The 21326-nt window shown below is 41.1% G+C and overlaps 1 protein-coding gene across 1 annotated transcript in view; it reads right to left on the bottom strand.

Moving 5' to 3' along the window:
- Window positions 1-5757: 5757 nt before the first annotated feature.
- The window catches only part of PLPPR1 (phospholipid phosphatase related 1), a 139725-nt gene continuing 124156 nt past the window's right edge, over window positions 5758-21326 (bottom strand). The window contains exons 5-8 of the mRNA XM_074932283.1: window positions 18052-18302; window positions 11204-11380; window positions 8999-9130; window positions 5758-6998 (exon numbers count right to left, since the gene is read on the bottom strand). Coding sequence (XP_074788384.1) covers window positions 6966-6998; window positions 8999-9130; window positions 11204-11380; window positions 18052-18302 — 593 coding nt within the window. The 3' untranslated portion in view covers window positions 5758-6965. The remainder of the gene's footprint in view (window positions 6999-8998; window positions 9131-11203; window positions 11381-18051; window positions 18303-21326) is intronic.

Genomic DNA, 21326 nt, shown 5'->3' with positions numbered 1-21326 from the left:
TTCCTGAGTGGAAACACAGGAGAACCAGTGCAACATGACTGCCTGGAGACCATCGAGGCAACATAATCAAGCTGCACAGATCTGAAGGATGCACCTCTGGAAGATGCTGAGAACTGGTTTACAGATGGGAGCAGCTATGTTTTGAGTGGCAAGAGGTATGCTGGGTATGCTGTTAGTACCACCCAAGAAATACTGGAATCAGGACCACTGCCTGCGAATACCTCTGCACAAAAGGCAGAGATAATCGCACTGACTCGTGCTTTAGGACTAGCCCAAGGCAAGACAGTGAATATTTACACAGACTCGAAGTATGCCTTTGGGGTAGTCCATGCTCATGGAGCAATCTGGAAGGAAAGAGGACTGTTGAACTCACAAGGGAAACACATCAAACATGGGAAGGAAATTCTGGAACTGCTAGAAGCTGTCCAACTTCCAAGAAAAGTGGCAATCATGCATGTTAAGGCCCACCAAAAGGTGAACTCGGATTTGGAAAAAGGAAATGAACTGGCAGACAGAGAGGCAAAACAAGCAGCCAAAAGAGAGGTAAAAATAGAAGAAGCTTTAGTTCCTGATGGGCAAATCATCCCAGAAGGTAAGCCTAATTATACTAAAGAGGATCAAAAGTTAATTACAGACCTGGAAGGATCATATAATGAAGAAGGTTGGGCCATCACTCCCCAAGGGAAGGTAGTAATTCCCTCTTGTTTAGCTAGACACCTGGGACGAGAGGAACACAGGAAAGGGCACTGGGGAGCGGAGGCCCTATACCGATATTTAGTCAAGAGTATTAGAGCTAGAAATCTGTTTACCATAATAAGACAGGTGACTCAACAGTGTAACCTTTACCTCCAGACTAATCCTAAGAATACCCCCATTCTAAAAGTAGGCCAGACTGGAAAAAGAAATGGACTGGGACAACAATGGCAAATTGATTTTTCAGAACTTCCAAGAAAAGGGGGGTATCGATATTTACTGGTATTAACGGATACATTTTCAGGTTGGCCAGAAGCATTCCCCACTAGATCTGCCAAAGCCCAGGAAGTGACAAAATATTAGTACAAGAAATAATTCCATGCTTTGGGGTCCCAGCGACTATATCCTCAGATAGAGGACGACACTTTATCTCAAAAGTAGTTCAGCAAATCAGCTGTCGGTATAGACTGGCAACTTCACACTCCTTATCGTCCCCAATCTAGTGGCCAAGTAAAAAAGATGAACCATTTGATTAAGCAGCAAATAGTGAAGCTCGGGCAGAAGTCAAACCTGACCTGGCTCCAGGCTCTCCCTCTGGCACTTTTGCGAATATGAGCAAAACCGAGGGCCAGGGAAGGGTTGAGCCCTTTTGAAATGTTATATGGCAGACCTTACGTGGTACAGAAGGGTACAGATGCAAATTGGGGAGAAAACTATGACTTCATACATGATAGCATTAAGTAAACAACTCAATAAAATTAGGAAACATGTATTTGGAACTCGGGGTAGAGGGTTAGATGGGCCTGTACATAACAGTCAGCCTAGAGACATGTGTATGTTAAGTCTCTTACAGAAAAGACGTTGGAACCACAATGGAAAGGACCATTTCAAGTGCTACTCACAATGTTTACGGCCGTCAAGATTAAAGAATACTCAGCCTGGATTCATCACACCCGAGTAAAGAAGGCCCACAAATCCCCATAGAAGGTTACACAAACTCAGCTGGGAAGACTACGCTTCTCACGATAAGTCTAATAATCTCCTTTCCCCAGATACCCGGTCAAAGGTTCGTTGAATGGCCATGGTCCCAGGCGTACATTAAGTATACTAGAAGCATAGGTATAACAAATACTAACGCAGCCTTGACTTTAACTACTGTAGTGATGCAAGGAACAGAGGTGTATACAAAAACTGAATGAAAAGACATCAATGGAGTACCGCAATTATAGGGAACGGTAGGACAAGAGATTAGAGTAGGGTGTGGAGTAATGAATGAAATCACCCATTGGTCAGTAAGTCAGATTACAGTGTCTAAGATCAAGATATTAAATCCCAAATATATCGTGTCAAGTATTGGTCATATATGTGATCTAAAAGATCTAGAATGCTGGTATAATTTTACTTTGACTCAACCTGCTGTTTCTGTGAGATGTCTCTGGGCCAAGGATAAACTAGGGCTATCCTTTAAATTTAACATGGTGACTACTCTAGTGACAACCACACCAATCACTGTAAATCTTACAGCCAACATATACGAGGTCGGCCCGTACGTGATCAGACACATAGACCAACAGCAAGTGCTGATCAATCCAAAATGGTCTCTAAAAAAGGTAAAATTACAGATACAAGTTAACATTTCTAATATAGACCCACGTTGTTCCCCCTTCTTACGAACCTCAGACGAAGGATGAACAACTTGGCTAAGGAAAAAGGGAAATACCTACCAGAAAAGACCACAGAGGGACCTAACCGGAGTGTTAGGAACCGAATTGGGAGTGTTAAATTCAATAGATTCAGAAGTAATCATGAACAAATCAGCAGCTACTACAAGGGATATATCAAAATTACGACAGCCATTAAGGTCTTCACTATCAGCATTAGGGGTACATCAATGGGCAATGTCAAAAGTAATGCCAGATTGGGAGAAAAAATACCAAAGTACCACACACTTATTGCTGAAACCCTAGGAGCGTTACAAGGTAATATAGCCATAGCTCTAAGTTGCATACAAGCCCAGTTATAGATGCAAACAGTAGCAGAATCTGTAATAAAGAAAGGAGAGGAGGGTACACTTCCCACTGAAATTCAAAAAATAGTTTAGGATAGTGCCACAGAGACAAAGTTACAATCATGGTGGAACATGGTCAACTTCACCTATAGGCCTGACACATATACAGTAACAACTTTTGTGTTAACAATATATGATGCAAAATTAATCACCATACACCCCATTGTAAGTCTCGGAGTCAATTACAACGGGACTCTGCTGTACCCCTTTGAACATAAGACCTGGGCTATGAATACTGATAACAAATGGCAAGGAGTAGATCTCGAACCCTGTATCATGAAAGAACAACAGGGATTTATATGTGACAGTAATACCTTAATAACCCAGGATACCTGCTTAGATACTGACCAAAAGATTTGCCACTTTGAAGCACGCCCCAACGTAGATTTGAGGACCATTATTGTCTATACCGGAAAGGGATGTGCATATTTAAAGACACTGTGTGACACAATAATCATAGATGGGCAAGAGAAGAAATTGATACAGCATCTAAATTATTGTATTTGTAATTTCACCATCATCCTGGGGTGTGATTTCACTTTTTCTGCCCCGGTGGTTACACATTCCCTCTTGAAAAGCAGCCTCATGGTAAAGGTACTTCCTGTCCCCACAGGGTTAAATGTCAGTCATATAGAAAGCCTGTTAAAACACCCAGACTTACACTGGATACTGGAAGAAGTTAAGGAAAAAGAGCAAGAAACTTTACTCACAACCTTTCATGATGGGGAAAAGATAAAAAAAGTCTTAAAGATGGTTGAGCAGGAAGGGAAACATAATTGGTGGGATACGCTCTTCAGATGGTCGCCAACAACTACTGGAATCTTAAACACAGCCCTTCACCCAGTGGTTGCTTTATTAATATCTGTAGCAATTTTGTTGATCCTTACTGTAGCTATCTATGTATGGATCTGGAGACTTACAAAACACTTACAAGCTATGTATGATGCTTTATATCACAATCCGAGCTTTAAGCAATAAACTAACTAATTTGTAGGATAGTACTAACATAGGGCAAGGAAAATAGATTAAGAAGTAGATAAATAAGTAGTAAAAGAATTTACTAAGTCAGAAGAAAAGGGGGGAATGAGACGGGGAGTCTAAACAATCTTAGACTGATGGTGCAAGGTCTGCACAAAAACAAGGGGAGGCGTATGGGACTGTTCGAAAAAGACATACCAGGTGCTGATAACGTTGCTAGGCGACTATCTCCTAGCCCAAAGAGAAGTTTCTTATGGTCCTTGAAGTTGTATGTTCCAGCAACAAATCATCCTAGATTCTAGCACAAACTGGCCTGGCGGTTTGGCCAGGGCCCAGAGAACAACTGAGGCTGCGCAGAATGACGAGGTGAAAAGTTCATCAGCGAGAAAGAAGAGGTACTTCATCTTTACGACCCCTCCCCAGGAAGTTGCGGCCCCAGCCTGGAGCTTGAAGAGCTCATCGTGCAGGCGCAAGAGGAGGAGACCTGATTACCATGAGGAGCAAGGGGAGGCGGGGGTAGACTGTGTATATGTACAGGTGTTCTATGAACATGCACTATTCTGTAACATATAGGCCGGACGGGAGCTGCAAACGGCGCGCATGCTTGTGGTGGAGCGATCGCCCATGCGCCTGGCGCTGAATAGACATACCCACTTTATAACTCCACAGTTATAGAGTGATTTCTCCGCAAAACACCACCCATGCATTTTGTGGGAGGGCTGATCTTCATCTGTTTTAGGCAGAACCAGTAGAGAAGATCAAAAGTGTAAAGAAGCTTAGGACAGCATTTCTTAACAGAGAGACTAAGTGCTGGACTGGGTGGACTGGTGTCTCCATGAATGAGAGAAAGCTGCCGCGAACTACAAAGAGGCTTCTGCATGTGTACAGCCAGCTGAGGAGGCTGCCCTTCACCACCACATCTGCCAGCCTCTGGGGGCGTCAGACAAGTTTGGGGGAGGGTGAACATTTTATTTCTAATGCTAACTTCTGGTTTCCATGAGATGCAGCCGTTTTCCCTCCATTCCGCTAGCTGATTAAGACAGGGGTAGGTGGTTTTCCGGATTCCAAGAGTTGCCTTCCAGAGCCTTTGCACAGCCTAGAGGCAAAATCTGCACAGTGGGACGATCAAGAACAGCAGCTCTGCAGGGGCATCCACTTCCCTGTCAGATGGGAGTTAGCTGGGGTGCAGAGAGAGTCCACAGCCATGCAGCTGTGAAGGATGGATAATAATCCAAGGGCTACATAAAGACTGGTTTTTCACTGCGTCACAGATACCAGAAGGTGGACAGATGTTGCTCCTGAGGGGAAAGGTACCTGGGAAAAGCAAATGTGTTCTTAGGTTTAGACATCCTGTGCAGGGGGTTATCTGTCAACCAGAAAAGGCTGAGGGTCGTATAAATCCAAAATGGTAGCAAACACATAGAGCTAGCCAAGGGGAGAGGCAGTGAGTGTGTGTGACAGGTCTCGCTTCATCTAACCAGTCATCCAGAACTTTTCCCTGTAGAATTCGGGTCACAGTTGTAGTGAGGGACCCAGAACACTATCGATGATTCCTCATGCTCACAAAAAGCCTGCTTAGCCCAAGTCTGATCCTTAGATTCCTAAGCCTGAAGCAGACATCAGTGGAGTCAGAAGAAAATACCAACCTGGAGGAAACAGTGCAAGACCAGGCACAAACAGGCATCTCACATTTTCTTTGTGTTACAGGGAAATGACAGAGACCAGGCGACATGTTTTGGTTTTTTGTTAATTTTTTTTTGCATCTGTTCTGGAAAAAATATACAAAAAAAGCCAAGAAGAACCAACATGGAAATGTGAGGTAAACATTCCAGTAAAAGTACAGACAGAGGCTCCATTATTTAAAGGAGACACACAGCAATTATCACCATGCTAGAAGAATGAGATGCAAGAAAAATCCTAGAAACAGTGAAAAGTCATGTAATGAAGCCTTTGCCCCAGTTCTAGCCATTGGAAATGGGTTCTTTTCTGGTTTTCCCCCACCCCCAACCCACACTTCATTGTGTTTTTTTCCTTAAAGTTGTTAAACTGTAAAATAGCAGTTTTGATATAAATTCTATATTGCAGAATTTACAAAAATACAGACTGCTACTACAGATCGTGGCAGGGGTTTTTTGTGGGTTTTTTTGTTTTGTTTTTCACTTGCCAAAGCCCCTCAGTGAAAACTACACTGCTGGGGCAAAACTGGCTTCTTGTTGATGCCAGTCTGAATGCCAAGTAATGCCACTCCACTGGAGAAGTGGTGTCACTTTTCCTTTGCACCAGTGTTACTAGTTACCCCACAAATCTATGATGAAGTTATGAAACACTTAAAGCACAAAGCACAGCCTCAGCTCCACAGTGGTGGCTGTATATCCCCATAGTCAATTCCTGAAGCCAGGTTTCACTGGGAGCTTTAGCTGGGCCTAGAGGAGGAATGGAGATCTAGGGAGATGATATAGTCAGCTCACATGCTATCAGCTACTACTATAAGTTTTCATGTCCAGTCTGTCTATATTGCAGACTGAGGACGTTGTTTTAGTTATTCTTCAATAACTAGCACAATCACCCACACCAGAACAATCAGGCTTTGATTCAGTAAGATGCTTAAGGACATACTTCAAGTCTGCCAACTAGTCTGGAAGCTGGATGGCTAACTGAAGTCCATAATGCTAAGGAATGCTTAAATAGCTCACTGAATCAAGGATGGATGTTTATTACTTGTTGATAGTATCATCCAGGTTAGATTTCTGATCACCAGTATTTTAATCTGAATTAAATATATGCAAATACTTCAGATCTATGCTGAGCGTACTCAGATCAGAATCTGACCCACTGGTAGAAGCACTTCTTATGGTAAGAAAAGGTAAAAGTGAATTTTTTTTTCCCAATATATATAAATTCAAAAATGAAAAAAAATTGTGTACAAATATCACATAACAACATCAACAATTCCATAGATGTAGTTCCTCAGTGCACACTTCAAACAAGAAAAGGTTTTTTTTGTTCTTTTTCTGTTTTGCTTTTAAATTCTGGCATAATAATATTAAAGCTGACAAAAATTCAGGGCAAGCTACATCACTTCCTCATACAAAAAAAGTACAAAACATTAGCCTCTAACTAGACATGACATAATACTGGTCATCACAGTTAGACATGTGGTAACTGTGTCTTGGGAGTATTGTACTGGAGGGTAATAAAAAATAGCTTCAGTTGCCAGTCTTCCATCTCAGGTTACTTCAGTCATAGAGGCAGAGTGATTCTGCAAAGAGGAAAAGGCAAACGTGAACATTTGTATATATTTTGGCATTTACGTATCCTAGCATGTAAAATGAATGAGAAAAATCTTCACGAGTAAAATCTGTTCCTCAGCTAATGTAGGGCTTTAAAATGAAGAGATCTCTGCAAATGTAACTGCCATCTATCCTGAGCTCATGGTGAAAAACGCTGAACTCAAGCCCTACTTCTGGGCTATGAGCACTCACAGGCTTGGAAAACAAGATGGGGCTTTTTCCATAGAGACTTTCAAACTGCACTGGATCCTCCCCATGGGGACATGTAAGTACAGGCTCAAGTACTCCATACAGTCACATAACCAATACAGTGGATCTGTCCTGAGCCATGAATAGCCTAAAGGCCATGGTTTGGCTTCATGTGATGTGTGCATGTAGGTCCTACCCAGCTTGATACTAAGGAATGTGTAGAGCTTAAAACCATACAGAGGTGGGGTCATTATGCCAAAACACATGCAGCCACAGATCTATAGCAATACAGAAGTCCTCGTTAGGTGGAAAAAGTGCTGATTTAACCGTAGAAGCCAATGTCCAGGACTTCAAGTGGCAATACTGAGTCATCCTTGGATCATGCTGCATCTGCAGGGTTTGTGTGGGTGCAAGGCGAAACAATAGTGGGAATGGATGCAGAAATCTGCACAGAGGACAATGCACCTCTATACAAAGAAACAGTAATGAGCAGCCACTCCCAAGAGCTTGTTTGTAACAGCTTCAGAGTGGGATCACTTTTGTCCCTATCTACTCCTGCGAGGTAGATTTAGGGTCATTTAGAGACTGATACTCTAAATCAGAGAAAATTACCTTGTTGAGTATAGTGGACATCAACTGTTAAGGCCTAGTCTCTACCTGCATGTCACAATCCAGAAGCTATACATAGCTGACGAGACAAAATTTTTCTCACAGTCTATGAATATTTTCATCTGTTCATCCTTGTTGTCATACATGATGCTATGTGGTTATGTAAGTAGCACTTAGTATCGACTGCAGCTCCACCAAGAGAACAGTTAATGCACACAGGTCTCCAGATTTAGCTGAACATCTTCCAGCAAATCTTTACCTAATCAAAATTGACTTTTCAATTAAACAAACTATTTCCAGGCATTAGAAATAGTGTCTTTGCAATTTTTTAAATTCCTATTTTCAGTTTATTTGTCAAAAGGTTTAACAAGTCACTATTGATCTTGCCATACACCAGGTACACGGGAATGACAGGACATCTAATGAAGTACAATTTAAAGAACAAATAAATTACACCTGCCATTTCAGATCACTGATAAACAACAGTTCCTCCTTGTTCCCAGAAATTCTTGGCAGGTGGCGTTTGCTTGTCTGTTTAGAAAGGACTCAGTATGATTCAGTTACGCTAACACAAGCCATTTGAAGTTAGTAGTTTAACAGAAACCCCCATGAATAATGATGCTCCTGCTAGCCTACTTTTTTGCAAACTTGGAAGAATGCTATTAACTTCTCTTCTGATGAATTAGAGATAGAAAACTATGATTTCTTCTTCTTATAGAAGATACTGAACAGTAATAAGGATAAAAAACTAATCTCTATAATATTTTTCTGAACAGCATAGTTTATTCTCTGGATTATGAATGTTAGAGTAAATCCTTAAGACATCCAAAAGCATTCCAAAGTGTAATTAGATAGAATTATCTTTAGTTTTCTCTCAGTCTTCTACTCTTCTAAGCGAAAGTTTGTTATCACAAATAATATGCAAAGGCATATGAAATCCTACTGCTTTATCTTTGAATGTGCACAGGGGCAGAAGATCTACAGTATTTGGTAGTTTAAGGGATAAATGCCTTAAAACAAACTCTCCCCTGAGGCAAATTTACTTTGTTCAATGCGCTTAATGTCAGGAATAAAACCAGCTTCCCATGTAGTTATATATTCAACTAGTTTTTCCTCTGTCATAACAGAAAATGTGTTTGATGATGATCTGGGTGAGAGGCTTTACAAGTACCTGTGCACTCAATGTCTCCAGAGGACTTTCCACTCTTGGAAAAGCCATTAGTGGCATTCCTCGTGGGTCTTCAGGCTTCGGTTTAGAAGCAGCTCCGTGAGTGCCTTTAAAGTTATGGACAACACATATCCCCTGTGTAATACAGGAAAAAAAAAAAAAAAAGTGAGGCTAGCATGTTCTGTCATCAGGGGTCTCACAACTGCCAGTTTTTGCAAAGAACATGGGGTTTCGTTCAAGGCATCATGTCTCGCATCATGTCTCTCAGCCCTGGGCTACAGTGTGTTTACTGACATAGTTGGGTGTGGTGGAATACCTTGGTAAATGGATTCATCTGGCCTGTAATCCCATGTGTTGAACCATTCTCAGCCTTTTTACATTTTATACAGCCCAGACTCCCATGTCTGCTTTATCATTACAGAACTACCTGATGATGGATTTTATTGGTCAAATATTCCCGTCAGACTCTGACCATCATTTCCAAACAGTGAAAACAACTCACTGGATGGATGAATCTACCTCACATCTGGATGACATCAAGCTCTACTAGCACCATTCCTGAATACCTCCAGCACAACTGCGGTGGTGTTTATCCCACAAGCCCTTCCCTTGTCCATGACCAGACTTACTGCACACACATAGGTGATGCTAGTAAGAGCAAACATGCATAGCATTTGGGGACCTGGGAACACAGTGGAAAAAAAGACATACAGAAGCCAACACATCTGCTCTCAAGAGTGATTTCTGCAGCCAGCTCCTTGCAAGGAGCAGACTGCAGCCTGTGTGAATCTCATGCTGGCAGCAGGAATCTCACAGCACCCCTCCCCTCCAAGCTCCTGGGAGACCCATTCCACCACTCTGCAATTGGGCTTGTGACATTTGCAGGGTGGCAGAAGGTCTGCAGGGCCAAAATGTGGATGGAAGCAGGCTGTTGCTGCTAGAAACAGCTACTGGGAGCACACAGATTGTCCTGACCAGACATACGGGGTGACTGCCTCTTATATTGCATGGGCTAGATTTAAACTGCCACTCCCAGTGGGAATCAGACAAATTACTTAGATTAAAGACAACGAGATTCAGGTCAGAGGGTTGGTTTTTTTGTTTTTTTGTTTTATCATCTAGGTTGGAAAGGACCCTGGAGATCATCTAGTCCAACCGTTCGCCTAGCACAGTTCCCACCTACAGCATATCCTTAAGCTCTAGATCGACCCTACTCTTGAACACCTCCAGGGATGGGGACTCCACCACCTCCCTGGGCAGCCCATTCCAACATGCACACATCTTTTTATTTAAAGGGAACACGGGAATAAATTATATGTGAAGGTTTGTTAGGTTTTTTTAAAGCACAGAATAAAAATCAGTGACAGAACAATCTAGACTTCAGGAATCTTTGAAACTTAATCCCTCCTGATTACAGGGATAAAGTGTCTGTTGCTATGCAGTGGATGATTTTGAAGCATAATTTGATTAAATAGAACCAGCACATATCTTGGTAACAGTGTAGGTAAATTCTCAGCCAGAGATCTTTCACTAAACAAGCACTTAAACCACACAGCCAACAGTGGAGCAAGTAGCATTTGAGGTCCAGAGAGATGCTGCTCCCAGATTCGGTGGGAAGGCCTTTGAGCTATGTTAGCACATTTGGTTATCCTTTGAGATGGTGAACAATTTCAGCTCAACTCCAAATGCTGCAAAGGGAGGCAGTTTTGTCTCCCAGGGAGCTTGTCCTGACCTTCCTTTCTATCACACTTCTTTTATGGTTTGAAACAAAATAGGGAACCAAGACCACTGCTTAGAGCCCCAGACAACACCCTGTATCCTACATTTTTGCCAGATACCAGGCCAGACAGTGGGGTTTTGCAACACAGGGTTGTCAGAGAAGCAGCCTCAAGTATGCCCCCCTTTTGACATTAGTTGAAATCTACAGCATTTTTAAAGCATTTTCCAGGACAGGTCAAGTAAGAACATGTACAGAAATTAAAATAATCTTGAAATATATACAATGCACAGATTTCATCATGTTAGCCTTACTAATTAGTATCAACCTGATTTTCTATTAGGATTTTCTCTGATGATGGGGCTAGAATTAGTTTCTAGCAGCTGGATTTATCAGCTGCAATAGGCCACAAGAGAACAATATTTAAAAAAAAAACCAAACAAAAACCTGAGGTATTTTTGAAAGGAATGCAGAAGGACTGATGGGCTTACCAGAAACAGAGCTACAGCACTCCCCAAGATGAAGCCTGCGATCACGTCTGTACAGTGGTTTCGATACTCAGAAACTCGATTTAGCCCAGTGAGGAATGCAGCACACAGGGTACCCAGACACAGCACAGGTTTGGCTAGCCTGCTGCTCTTGGTTTTAATTGTGCTTGTGATGTACATCTGAAACAAAGGGCAAGCCAAAAATGAAAAGAGACTCTGTCAGAAACTCAGCTTTTTCTACCCAGACAAAATCTAAATGAGCAAAGATATGAAAAAAAAAAAAAAAAGATTCATTAAAAAAGCATTGGGAAATGGAGGAAGAGGCTTAAGGTAATTCAGAGGACACTTTTAAAAGAACAAAACAGATACTGTTAAGTGATGTTTCAGGATATCAAATATCCCATCAACTGCATTTGCATACTGGACTTTTTCTGAGCTGGTATGTACAGGCTCAGTTTTACTGACTTCGTAACTGGTGCAAATACTTGCTCATATGCTAGCGAACGTGCACTCTGAGTGTACATGACTAAATGTTTGCAAAGGGAGTCAAGAATTTATGTTTATAACCCTGCAGAAACTGTAACGTGCACATGATGGAATGCTTAGCATCCACATGAACTAGCTGCTCCAATTTCTTACGTGGTGTTAAGAAACAGGAGACATTACGAGAAACCATTCCAGACATTTTCTCTGCACAATGAAATGAAACACAGAATATGAGAGATATTTCTTTCAAAACAAAATTATTTCTGAAAATGTAATTCCAGAGCACAAGTTTCACTGTGCCCTAAGTAATTTTTAATGAAGTCCATATGTTTTTGGCAGTTTGTATTTTATTTTAAATTCATTTTTTATGTGAAACCATGTGGGCCACAATTAGCAGCCACTCATTAACTGCAGAGCCACAAAATTACAAAGATCAAGCAAACCATGCCTCATGGCAAAACAATTCAGTAAAATCCTTTTCAGCAAGGAAGTATGGATGCCTGCAGGATTTCCAAAACTTTGATAAGGAAAGCAAATATGTCAGACGCGTTTGCCAGAAATGTCTCCAGATGACACACTGCCTCCTATACATGAAACAGAATCAGGAAGATACATTTGAAAAATTAATTTGATTCTCATTACCAATCAGGTGGCAAATGAACCTCATTCACATAGTGTAGATCTGATCCAGTGAAAGTACAAACACCTGTTCTGCTGGAGAATGGAAACATTACAAGCCATAGAAGTGTTTCTTCCAGTGTTTAATATCAAAAGATGCTATTTTATTTGTAAAGAAAAAATATGTTATCTTGTAAAAACAGTAAAACCACCAAAGCTGAAAATATTTCCATTCTTGACCCTTCTTTAGTTGTCAGAACTGGTAATGTGGTTGTTACTTTTCTGAACCAAAGACTATAGAAGATCCTTAGTGTGTTAATCACACTTGCAGTAACACCACAACTGGGATCTCTGATTGTGCTGTCTGCCAATCACAAACCTCATCTTTCTCTAGGATGATTTCACTTCTGGGGAAGGGCACTGCTGAGCGCTTTGCCACGGACAGCATTGAATTCAGAGCGGGACTCTGCAGGACTGTGGAGACCCACAATGGCTTGGCTGGGGTGAAGCTACCTCAGGATTTTCCTGTGCATGTGCTGAAGGAAGTCTGTGGAGGCCTTGCCTGGTGCTTCCAATTGCAACTACCAGCACAGCTTGCTTCACATTTGATCTATTTGGCAACCATGGGCAATTATTTTACTGTGTTTTAATGCCTGTCCCTTTCTTCATGAGCCAGGTATACTATGGTCTAGCACATAGTTTTGTGATTGAGAAACACAATTTATAGCCACTCTCAGTGTCATTCTGTTCACTGCCTTTCATTTATTCATTTATTCTGTTGCATTGTGCATATTTTTTTAATCTAACTTGCTCACTGTCCGTCTTTCTTTTCCTTTCTCCCTGACTGTGCCATCAAACATCCCCTCCACCCCCCAGCTGGCTTCTCCTCGATGGCTGGTGTTAAAAACATTAGCCCTAAACCCATTACAATATGTAACTCTAGAAGAAGGGAAGGATGCAGCAACCACCTCTTGGAAGGGAAAGGGACAGGCCAGAGAAACTGACAAGGGGAAGGCAAATCTGACTGCCTCCAGAACTGTAGCTAGGCAAAGTTATACTTTCACCTGCCAGGAAACTGCAGTACTAGACTTCTAACAGCTGAATGTGCCAGAGCTCTGCCTGGGGAAGTGAAGTCTTCTGCCCTCAAATGATGTGCTGCTGAGCATATCATTCAAAGGTGAACTCGATTTATGAACTGGAACGTTATGGTGTGTAATGGCAGTGGGAATGGGATTAAGCTACTCGACAGGTTCCTGGTTGCGTTGCTTTTCAAATTTAACACCCAACTGCAGCACATGCCTTGAAATGACAGCTACCAACTGAGCACTAGGCGGCAATCTTGCCCCAGTCTTTGCTGGCAGGTTGAGCTGCACCTGACTCACCAAAACAGGTTAAGGTTCTTTGGAAACAATAGGAAAAAAATGTCATTGCCACTGTGTGAATAATTACCACTCACCCTTTCACTCTATGCATTTCTTTTAGCAGAAGCCAATTCATGTGAGAAATGGGGAGCTGGACTGCTTTTCTGTTCCCCACCAAAGCACTGCTGCAGTTTACAGCATCCAAAGGAAAAGCACCACCTTTAAGAATGCAGTCCATCTGCAAACCCTAGTCACAGAGAACAATACACACATGCTTGTTTTCTTACAGGTATGAGGTGAAGCTGGATCTTTGGCTTAGCAGCATGGGAGAGTTCTCCTTATTACAGACTGTAAGTATCTAATGTATTTGAAGTTTCATGCATCTTGGCAGGAAAACGTGAACTTGTAGTAAAGAGAACATTTCAGCAACAAGGGTAATTAACCACATGAACGAATTTCCAGGGAAAATCTGTTCAACCCTCATGAGGAGGGTTTAAAACAAGACAAACTCTTTTTCTAGAAGGTATGTTCTAGTTCATCCATAAATCACACACTGAGCTAAGAAATTAACTGGGAGAGCTTCATCATTCTGGTCAAACTTCCTCATCCCTGCAGTCTGATCTTTATTGTCCTGGTCCCTAAAGCCAAGATATTTTTTTAAGATTCTCATAACGTGTTACCCTTTCACTTAGAGTGTGTTTTCAAAGCTTTGTGTAAGAGCCCAAAATCTGAGTGAAAGTCACTTCCTACACACAGCAGGTGTTTTTGAAAATTTCCCACAATGCTATATAAAGGGTACATATATTTACAAAACTCGAAATGTCAAAACAGTTATTTGATGGGTCGGAGAGGGATGAAAGAAGTGAATATAAAAAGATGTGAAGAAAATAGGACAAATCATATTAAAAATAAACTACATATGCTTTAACTATATAAATTATCTATTCAGCTTCTTTACTGTAATCTTATCAGTACACTCAAGCAGTGTATTTAGCAATGTGCAATGTGTGATAGTAGCATTCATCCTGTGTGTAATTACTCTCCCATCTTTTTCAGACAGACAAAAGCATAGACAGCCAAGGAGGCTTTTCTGTTTGCAAGTTTAAAATAGATATACATACATATATATACAAATATATGCATATATTTAGAATGTATGTTTTATGTATGATGAGAAAGGCAGAATGGAAGAAGTCTGTCTTGATCTTTCGGCAGAAAATGTGGAGATTTGTGATAGTTTATTTTCCTTGGAAAGTTCACCATTTCATACCAATACTGGAAAATTCTCTGTCCTACAAGCTTTAGAGACAATCTTTTCCTTTACCATAAATTTATATAGTAAGAGAGATGCAGAGCCTTTGACAATGTTGTGTATTGTAGAACACAACGCAGTCTCCTAAATGATCAGTGCAGGTGCTTTAAGTGCCAAGGACTTGATTTTAATTGATGCATCTGGTAGGTGTTACTGCAGAAATGGAAGAAATTATTGGTGGGATCACAGCGACCTGAGTTGCAGAAAGGATCTGCTGTAGTGTTCTCTGCTATTCAGAATTTCCCAAATGTTGACACTTTCATGTCCAAGTATATTGTGTCACTCTAATTGAGTCAAGAAGCAACACAGCCAGGTGTAAACAACAGATGTCAGGTCATGATCTGGTCTGATGAAGCAGAGTCTTCTAACCAGAAAGAGGTGACAGAAAACATTACTTGCGAATGCTGCTAGGCAAGAGCTTAACTGAAGAATCCTAAAATCACTACTAGTCAGTGTAAGTGATCCGTCATATCTTTCAACTGTGGAGACCCTGTTATGACTGCAAAACAGTTCTCCTTGCTTTCACTCCAGAGGCAAACAGGAGGATCAGCAAGGATATCTACCTTGTCTCTAAAATAAGAGGTCCTCCAGTTGTGCTGGTGAAATACTTTAATTTTCCGTGTTCAGACTGAACACTATGATCTGTTAGATGTCCTTGTCATTGACTCTCCCATGACCTTTCTCAGAAGAGGATGAAGTAACAGTTGTTTAAAGATGATATGTCTGGGATAACCATATGCAACATATGATTTTATCATCTGTTTTTTGATTTTTGCCAGGAACGTTAATGAATTAAGGGGTATTTCTAGCCTATCATTTTCCCTTGGGAAAGGTACTTAGAAGCATGTGTTTCTAACTGTACAGCACCATGTGCTATGTACAGTGACTGCCATCTCTTCCTGCAATACTTCTGGGAGATTAATAAAACTTAATTAGATGCCATTCTAACTTTTGTGCAAGCATGGGAGCCAGGTCTGCCGGCTGTTTTCTCCTTCCCCTGCTTCAGGCATTCAAGATTCATTTCTCCCTACAGATATCATAAAAGTGATGCTTTGGGTTCTCCTCAACTTCTTTGGCAGGTGACAAGAAAAAGTCTATTTCATTAAGTATAAAACCCAGATTATAAAAAAAAACCCAAACAAACCACAAAATAAAAACAAAACACAAAGCCAAACCAATCACAGTGTAAGTACTGTCACTAGCAGACTAATGAACGAATCAGTGCAGAGACATCTGCAGAGGATACTCAAGGTTCACTGATGGGAGGAGGCTCCCAGATCTCAACAGACATTTATACAATGAAAGACAGTGTCGCTAATGATTCCATTCTCCTGCCTCATGTTCAGCCAGTTTCATTTTTCTTGTTCCACGTCTCAAATCTTCAGATTTATGCAAAATAAAGCTGTTACTAACCAAATACTCTGTGTTTTATCTTCAGCAGCCCACCTTATCATGCATATTAGAATCAGCAAGACACTTCTCAAAACATTGTGCACAGCCCAATGATTAAGCAAAGCTAGATCTGAACACTGCATTTCTTAGGTAATGTTCATGTTATTCCCAGCTGACAGGCAGAGAAAAGACAAGTGGCAACACCTTTAGTGCTAAAGGGTGTCTTCAAGCAGACAACTGGGCTAAATTTGGACTAAAATGCCTTAAGGGCAGAATTCTATGGCCTTGTGGCTCAGAAGTAATTCCATGTCCTGGTTCCATGTGGTATCTTCCTATGTGGGGAGAAGTGCAAGCCCATCGCAGGTACTCTTGAAAGACTAGGGCTCAGAAACACTGAACTACTGAGGACTTAAGCTGAGGAAGGAAAAGCATTATTCCCCTTCAATTGTAGAAATCAGTCCGTTTGTAGAAGACTTGCCTTCCTAAGATGTAACTAACTTAGGGCAGAACCAGGATCAAGCCTGATCCTGGAGCTTCCACCTAGGAGTTTATCATGATGAAAACAGCTGCTACAACGATGTGGAGTTTATTGGGAACTGCATTTCACACATGGCTGCTTACTGTCCAGAAGTAACGCACACAAAATCTTATGGGCTTTCCAAACACTTCCCAACAAATCCTGATCAAAGGAGTTACCAATTTATATTTCCATCATTACTCACGCAACGTTCAGTGCGAACAGATGGATATTGAAACAGCAGTGGGTGGCCTCTTCATTTTGTAGTAATAATGTGGTGTTTTATTAATCTGCTACCAAGATCACGATACAATATTCAGTAAATACCTTGTCATTAATAAGTTAAGGCTTTTCTCAAATCCTGATGACCTACAGACAGACTCTGCCACTCATTTGAGTCAAGCTATGGGTGTAGAAAGACCTAGTTAAGTCATTCTGAGATCAGAACCAGTTAAGTCCTTAGATCTTAAGGGCAAAGCCACCATGTTTTTCTACTTCGTGAATAAACTTCTTGGATTGATTTTCAAACATTATAGAAACATTAGCCAGAGAACACAAAGCAGCAGATGATCTGTTTCACTAGACTTTTAAAGGCAATTTCCTTCCTGACAGATAGCAGTGTCATTTTGTCAAGATGTCAACTGGGGTCCACTTCTCTGTGATAACAGCAAAATTCTGGCACTGACTTCTATTACAACCTTCTTTGCACAGGGAATTCAGGTCCTAAACGTGGGGAGCAAAATCCAGATTAGTTCAGCCTCCCATTGGAATGGCATAATTTACATTTTAAATGTTCAACAACCCATGACATGTGAACAAAAGAAGTAGCAGTGATCCAGGTGCCATTTAAGCATCAACTTCATTTTAATGCTCATGAGATAAGGGGCAAGGAGAAGACGAGGCTGATACATACTCAAAGGCTACTGAGAAAACCTGCAGCAAAGACGAGATTAGGACTACATCATAAAGTGCCTTAAAAGCAATAAGCATTTGATTTGCTTATACTAGGATTGGTAAAACAGAAAGAGAGGAGGGGATTTTTTCCTACAGACAAAGAAGAAAGCCCTCCCCCAAACCATCCCCTTTTTCTTCAAAAACCCATTGTGAGAAAAATGTCCCCATCTAGATGCACATACAGAAACTTCTCATACAAGTTAGCACTCACCGTGGCATATAAAGCTGAGTAGATGCTCAAAGCAGCATGTTTGGATGGAAAGGATCTCCTTGCCTTTTCAATCACCTCCACATCCCCAGTGCAGATGTTGCCATTGTTTATGAACTGGTGGTGGGTGCGACAGTCGTTTCCTGTGTAGTTGGGTTTACATACAGTCAGGAAGTAGGGAGCCAAGTTCCCAGTCACAACCTGGCCAGCGTTTACAAATATGTCAGTGGCAAAAAGTCCAAATGCAAACACTCCTGTGATGAAAGGTTAAAAATAATGATTATTCAAACAGGTTTAAAAAAAGTCTTGGTACCTGGAAGGAAGAGACATAATAACAGGCAAGGGACTAAACCCTGCAGTCATTGCTTGGAAAAAGTCCCTACTGACTCCAGCAGAGTCCTGCATCAAAGATGTAACACAGAAGACCGCATGCTTAACTCTGACAGGTGCTTAACTCAGTAACTCCAGAAGGACTTAGAAACAGGCTGAAAACCATAAGCAAGTGCCAATGTGCTTTTGTGATTCAAGCTCTGAACAGAACTGTGAGCTACAGACTTCACTGAAAACTGCACCTATACCATGCCTGTAAAGTTTCCACTACTGCAAAGGCTCACAGCTTGCATGTCACTTAAACGAGTTGTTAAAAATGTTTATGTATTTTTTACCACATCTAGGCCAGAAAATGGTAATATAACAGCTCTGAATCTGAAAGAGCAGTGTAGTGCTGAGACACAATACTGCACTTAACAACTGTCTCGTGTCAAGTACCTTTTGGATTTTGACTATTTACCACCTGATGTTGAAAATTAAGATCCTGAGCTAGCGATATAGCAATATAGCATAAGGGCTTCAGCTGACAGAGTTAGGTCCTTCTAAACATTCTGGGCCTATTTGCACACTTGTACACACAGTAACATAAAATAAAACCCATAACTAAAAATGGATTCATTGTATGTGCATCAACAGTGGCTTGCCAGTGCTACTCGCTCACAGAGATGGCGTGCTGTGACTGATACAGCTGTGCTGTCACACAAACTCCTCACTGGGGTACTGATGGGAAGAGTCCTCTCCTTGGGTGGCAGCCTGGAGCAGCTGCAAGAGCGCAAAGCAGTTTGTCCTTACCACACTTCCCCAAGGTTAGGAAGGAGTGTTACCACAGGGGAGATGATTTCGGGGGCTGGGTTTATTACTGTTCTTTACATGAGTTTATTATCGTTCATTATTAATGAACTGATGTGTGATCATAGATTTATAAAGCCAGTGGTTGTCAAAGAAGGAGGTTGCTTTCCTGTGGTTCTAGACTGCAGGACTGGCCCCTCTCTCTTTACTGGTATGACAGTCTTCTTCCCATTTATCCTGCTAAGTGTGTTTAAAAGGGAAATTGAGAGAGCACTGTCACCACTCTTTTATTTCCTTTATCACTCTGCTAATATTTTAAATCCATGGTTTTCCCCTGGCAATAGGTCTTTGGCCAAATTCTTAAATTTTGCACAGCTTGCATTAAACAGCATCTTTTTGATGCACTGTGCAAATCACAGAGAATGCAGTGAGGATTATTACTTAGAGGAAACCTAAGAGCCAGGCAGTCTGGACTTCAGTCTTGATCACTTAAGTACATGCCAAGAACTGAGGTGTTTCAGAAAAAGCTCCACATCTGATCATTTCTTTTGGCCCTGATGGGTGAGCAAGAGTCTTAAGTGAGTACGTGCAAAAAGTACTATTTGAACTCCTTGTAATTGCCTTATAAGTCATTAGTCATTTCTCAAAAGAATGAGAAAAAGTCCTTTAATGTGTCAGGAAAAATGAACACTACTTCCTGACCCTGCAAGGCACATCATGGAGAGCTCTTGATAGTTGCTATTCCCAAATTTTAGAAAGGTAAATGGGGTTTTTCTCCCTCCCTGACTCTGTAGCTAGAGTTGCTGGGAAGAGATGGGGTTTTAAGAATAGTAGCCTAAATGGGCTTTCCACAAAACAAGCAGAAAGTTATAGTTACTTCACTGACCAGTCGCTTAGATTTTGTAAGGAAAGAGAATCAAACTCCAGACACTCTTTTGATGATGTAAAGGATAAGCACTCTTGTTATACTATCTCCATGGGATCTTTTGGACTCAGTTGTTAAACTTGAGCCTTTTCCCCCCTCTTGCTTTCTCTTCATGTATACAGAATGAAGCACTTTTTTGCACTTTGATAGTGGAGCAAAGAATTAAGCAAAACCTAAAACCTGAAACTCTCCTGGGATGTTTTCCTTAATTTTTCTTATCTTGCCAACCATGCTCTGTGCTTTATTCTCTCCTTGTTTTCCTCAAGCTCTCAGTGGCTGTCTCTTTCTAAGATTCTCCCCTTCTGAGTTTAGTGGGGATCTTGAGTGTTGGGCTTTGTCTTAAATCCCTCCCTGGGCCTTTGTCCACAGGAAGCAGAGCCAAAATTTCTTCTTGCTCCTGGCCCAGGAATTAATTCTGCACATTGGTAGACATTTGTTTTTGTGGCAAAGGGCTGCCTCTCAACTTGCTCCAGTGTATGTCAAATTCTTTATTGCAGACTAGATTGGTGAAACCTGCTATGTTCCCTATATTTAGAAAATCAATTCTTTTATCAGTGAAAAAAATCTGGCTTAGCTTGGAAACATCAGACTTTGATATATGTTGCAATTTGTTCCATCTTCCTCTTATCTTTTATAGCTGCTTCTACAGACATTTATTCTGAAGATTTTCAGGTCAAACAAGTGGTGCAAGATTGCTTTGGAGCAGTTTTTCTGTCTAAAATATTGGTGCTGCACTGCTATTCTTTAGTCACATGATCTCTCCTCCCTTGTCTCCCAACCCCTTCCAGCAGTTTTATTACAAATTTCTGATGCCAAAATTTGCCCCTTATGTGCTGAACCTTTGAGTAACCATAATGGTTGCTTCTTGGGCCTCTGCCCCTTTTCCCTGTCTCTCGAGTACACACAGACTTTTTATTCACCATATTATCCACATATTCTTATTCCTTATTCACCACATTCAGCATGTATTTTTATTCACTATGTCTTGTGGTAATTTCCCGTCCGGTACTTTGTTAACATCTTACCACCTTGCATTTGCTTTCATGTTCTACTTTATTATTTGTATTGAAAATAGAGGTTATAAATTATTTTAGCATTAGTTAGTGAATGGTTTCAGTCATCAAGGATTTAGTCTGTTTATATACAGCTGCTATCATATTCCCAGGATCCCTGGATTCAGATCTCCCGACACAGTTTGGCAGGGTGGCTAGAGTGTGTATTGTGTTGCATTTCA

The sequence above is a fragment of the Athene noctua genome, chromosome Z (genome assembly GCF_965140245.1).
Source record: "Athene noctua chromosome Z, bAthNoc1.hap1.1, whole genome shotgun sequence".
Classification (NCBI taxonomy): domain Eukaryota; kingdom Metazoa; phylum Chordata; class Aves; order Strigiformes; family Strigidae; genus Athene; species Athene noctua.
This window is presented reverse-complemented; position numbering and strand designations above follow the sequence as displayed.